The following is a 4,406-nucleotide window of genomic DNA, read 5'->3' as shown; positions in this document are numbered from 1 at the left end:
CCGTCCCAGGTGCACAAAGATAAATCTGTGGAGTTGCAAGATCCCAAAGTTTGTAGAATTACAGTAAGTAAGTACCAAAAATGGACACTAGATGGTGTAATAAACTCCCTGCTGGAGCAGACCTGTTTGAAAGCAGATATCTCAAAACTTCAGCAAAACTTTTGTGGTACTTTTAATATAATTTCGGTGAAGTGACCCTTTAATCAGTTAAACAGCTTTCTATTTTTCATCTATAACTCAAACTCTTGGGTTTGGTGAACCTCAAATTTATATGGTGAAAAAATACCGATTGGACCATGAAGGGGTAAATTGGGGACATTATAGCGCAGGGCGACTAACACTCCCAATGAATGGAAGAAAAACTTTGGGATACATCAGAATAAGTATTTACAAACACATTATGTGTTAAAAAAAAAAAAAGGTTTTGCAGACTGTTTTTTGTAGTTGGGGTCAGAAGCCTCCCTGTTTGTTGATTTCTGAGGGCCTGACCTGAGATCAGTCTGCATGTGTTCCCGCCCCCCTCACCTTATCTCTGGCCTGTCTGCCAGCTTCTTATTAACATAATTATGCAGCCGCACACCGGGAGGTTTCACAGGTTAAAACAAACGTCCTGCGCTCTTTGGGAGCAACGTTACAGGTGAAGAATCAAACAGCGCTGAGTTCAATCAGACATGAGGCCAGACATGAGTCATCTCGTGCTGCTAGCGGTGTGTTTCCTCGGTGTGTGCGCTCTCTCACATGTGGATGAGATGAAAAGCCAGGAGCGGCTCTTCCTCAGCTCCCTGGGGCTCTCCGGGCGGCCCCGACCCGCAGGGAGCCATCAGCCCCGGCGCCACGTCCCCCCAGCCCTCTGGAGGATGTTCCGGAGGTCAGAGAACATCCAGGCCCAGGAGAGTGATCCCTGCACGGTGTCTGAGTACGGAGTCCGCGGCAACATCATCCGATACGTGCAAGACCAAGGTAGGCAGGGTGCCACCGTAGTGCGTGAGCGTGTATAATGTTCACGGTTGTAGAGACCCAGTATGCTCATAAACCCAGCAATTAGACAAGCCGCCATGTGAAATTGAGTTGCTTCTGCATGACCAGAGCATATGGAGCTTGAAACAGATCAAATGTGACTTCTATCATTAAATCCTCTAATTAATGTAAGTTACTCTTAGTCAATTAGCCCCCCCCCCCTTTACAGAATATGGCTCTTGGCTCTCAACTTTTCTTGATAAAGACTTGAAAATAAAGACGGAAACCAAATGTTTGTTTATTAATTATGCTTTCAAGATACCGTTATTTACACTTCATATTTAAATAATACATGTAATTAATTTATTTAGATAAAATCAGACTTAAACATCACCTAAAAATGTTGTTTCCTATTCTACTGCAAATCACATCTAAACGTCTGTTAGGAATTCATTTTTACAACATAACATGACAAGTTTGAATATATAAGAATACATCCAGTACATCAAACATATTCAATTTTGGTTCACCAGCACCAACATGTACAGCTTTAAGAACTGTTGACAGCCCCAGTAGATCTTTTTGCATAGCCTATAATGTGAAAATACAGTTTTGAAGTAAATTGGATAGAAAATAGTAGCCTAAATTACTTGTGGAGTTTTGGATGGACTTCATAATTCTCATTTATATACATAGCACTAATACTCCATGTGTGTTGTGGTTCTGTACTGTACTTGTCTGTAAAGCTTGGCACATTTTTGTTCATAAAAAAGCAGGTTCAGCCAGGATTTGCACACAGGTATGAGAGAGAGAGAGAGAGAGAGAATATACACTATTATTTATTGATCAAAGTGTTATTCAGTAACATGGCAGAGCAAACAATAACAGCATGTCAGTTTCATTTTTGTCAAATGTTTTTAAAACGTATAAAACAAAGCTTGAAAGGCTTGTTATTCTTTATCATACCGCAAAAGTGCTTCAGTAAAACTCAGTCGTCCTGCTAAAAATGCAGAGTGAGTACAACCACAGTGTGTATTTGAAAGAGAATTAAGTGATCATGACAAATTATTCTTCTCTGTGATTTAGATTATCATGCAGCCCATCTCCACTTAAATAAAAAGCCTGATAAACTGTAATGTCCTTGTTAAAATGCTCCTCTCCCTGCTGGTGTTTTGCAGGCAGGCTGGTGTCTGGCTGGAGCAGCAGCTGTCAGGCCTGTCTGGAGAAACAGCTTTTCTTCAACATGTCCGTCCTGCAGCCTGTGGAGCTGCTGTCTCTGGCTCAGCTGGAAATCAAGTTCCACTGGAAGCCCTTCAGATCTGCAGAGCTCCTGCAGGGGCCCCGGGCTCTCAGCGTGTCTCTGTATAAAGTGATTCGAGCCACGCTGAGGGGAGCCAATCCCCAGGCCAACCGCAGACCCCTGCTGTCACAGTCAGTCCAGCTGCAGCCTGAACCCACCTCCATCACCATTGACCTCACCTCGCTGGCGGAGAGCTGGCGCAAACCGGGACGCAACTACGGTTTGGTTTTAGAGTTGCTGCCTCTCAGCGCTGATCCAAAAGAGCTGCTTCCTTTTCACCCCGGGAACTCCCTCCCATTGGAGCCAGCCTTCACCTTGCCGCTGATCCAGGCCTCGCTGGTGGCCGTGTCCCTCAACCCCCACCAGTGTCGCTCCAGACAGAGAAGAAGCGCCGTCCACCTCCCCGTGACCCCCAGCAACGTGTGCAAGGCCCGCCGCCTCTACATTGACTTCAAAGACGTGGGCTGGCAGGACTGGATCATAGCTCCGCAGGGCTACATGGCCAACTACTGCCACGGCGAGTGCCCGTTCCCACTCAGCGAGAGTCTGAACGGCACCAACCACGCCATCCTGCAGACCCTGGTGCATTCCCTGGACCCGCACGGCACGCCACAACCCTGCTGCGTCCCCATCCGCCTCTCCCCAATCTCCATGCTCTACTATGACAACAACGACAACGTGGTGCTTCGACATTACCAGGACATGGTGGTGGATGAGTGCGGGTGTCGATGAGGTTTCGGGCATTTCGATTGGCCCTTGACTGTCAGATATCCACCTGATGTTTTTTTTTTTTAAGCTTCTTGGTCAAAAGTTAAGAGTCTTAATATCTAAATGCTGTTTGATGATTTGTCAGTTTAGGTTTTCACGGTTCACAATGTTCTTTGCAGTCAGTGATTTTTAAAGAATTTAAATATGTATTTGTTTGTTTTCACAGAAATTTAGACATGTCTTTTAATATGAAGGCTGATAATAAAAATTGCGATAAAGCCACACTGGAGGACTGAATTCGAAAGGCAAGTTTTCTTTTTTGGTGGAGCTTTCTTTACTGATCCACACTCTGAAAATCAAATGACCTGGGGGCCACTGGCCAGGTTGTCCTCTCTTATGTGGCCCCTCAAACGCTTGGTGGAAAATAATCCAGTGCACATACATATCATATATATATAAATATGCTGAACTGCTTCAGGTGCTACATTTAGAAACAATAATAGATAAAGAAAGTGATTTTTTGGCTTTGTCAATTTCTTAGTGATTCAGTGGATTTGCATGGTGATTTGTAAGAGACCAAAGAGATTATTTAAGTCCAAAAGCTAAAGATAGTCGAGTTGCAAAGATACAAAACTCAGCAAATCTCACATTTGAGAAGCTGTTGACAATGTTTGGCATTTTTTCTTGATAAAGGACTTAAATGATTTCTGTTGATCAACTAATCGATAAATCACCTAATCAAATTGTAATTGTAGCCTGAAGATAAAACTCACGTCTTCCTGGGAGACAAATGCTCATTTCAAATAACTATGTACATAGTATTTGCATTACAATAAACTCCTCAAGTTTTGGAATGTAATATTCACTGCTTATTGTGGATTTTTGCATAATTCATTGAAATATTCACATCAGCAAAAATTCAGATAACCACACATACCGGTATGTACAGTGTAAGTCTTGGCCTTTACGTATCACCACTGTTTTCCTGTGGTTTAAATGCTTTGCTGACAGAGACCAGCTACTCTTTTATCTACTAAAGAAGAAATTAACTCTTATCTCACCTTCCCGCCTGATAACACCCCCACCACCTCCCTCACTCAGCCAGACAGACCACTGGAGTTGCCATGACAACGGCCGGTTGCCACAGCAACCGGGAGAGGCTGACAGGTTGTAGTAATTAGTAAGAGAGACAGAGAGAGTTTGGGGTGTGAAGGAGGAGAGAAGATCAGTTTTTGACTTTCAGGATGTTTCCCTAACATTCCCAGTGGGTTATGGTAATGTTAGTTTGAAAAACATGTTTGGTAGCAGGTTTTTTAAAGGTTCCCAGACTGTTGTTCTTTCATTCCCAGGTTATGAGAACATTATTGACCATTCCTGTTATTGAACATTCTTGAAAAATTCTAAAACAACACTATTAACCCATTTTTCGACTATTTCAAAT

General features: G+C 43.2%; 1 protein-coding gene across 1 annotated transcript; it reads left to right on the top strand.

The window, feature by feature from the left end:
- The first annotated feature begins 395 nt into the window (after window positions 1–395).
- Window positions 396–3,824, top strand: gdf3 (growth differentiation factor 3). The gene is made up of 2 exons (XM_044215670.1): window positions 396–960; window positions 2,136–3,824. Exons 1-2 carry the CDS (start codon window positions 672–674, stop codon window positions 2,987–2,989), a joined length of 1,143 nt encoding a protein of 380 aa, XP_044071605.1. The 5' UTR covers window positions 396–671; the 3' UTR covers window positions 2,990–3,824.
- Window positions 3,825–4,406: the final 582 nt, after the last annotated feature.

This window comes from Siniperca chuatsi, linkage group LG12, assembly GCF_020085105.1.
Source record: "Siniperca chuatsi isolate FFG_IHB_CAS linkage group LG12, ASM2008510v1, whole genome shotgun sequence".
In the NCBI taxonomy this organism is placed as follows: Eukaryota; Metazoa; Chordata; class Actinopteri; order Centrarchiformes; family Sinipercidae; genus Siniperca; species Siniperca chuatsi.
Note: the sequence above shows the minus strand (reverse complement) of the source record. Positions and strands in the feature narration are given on the sequence as shown.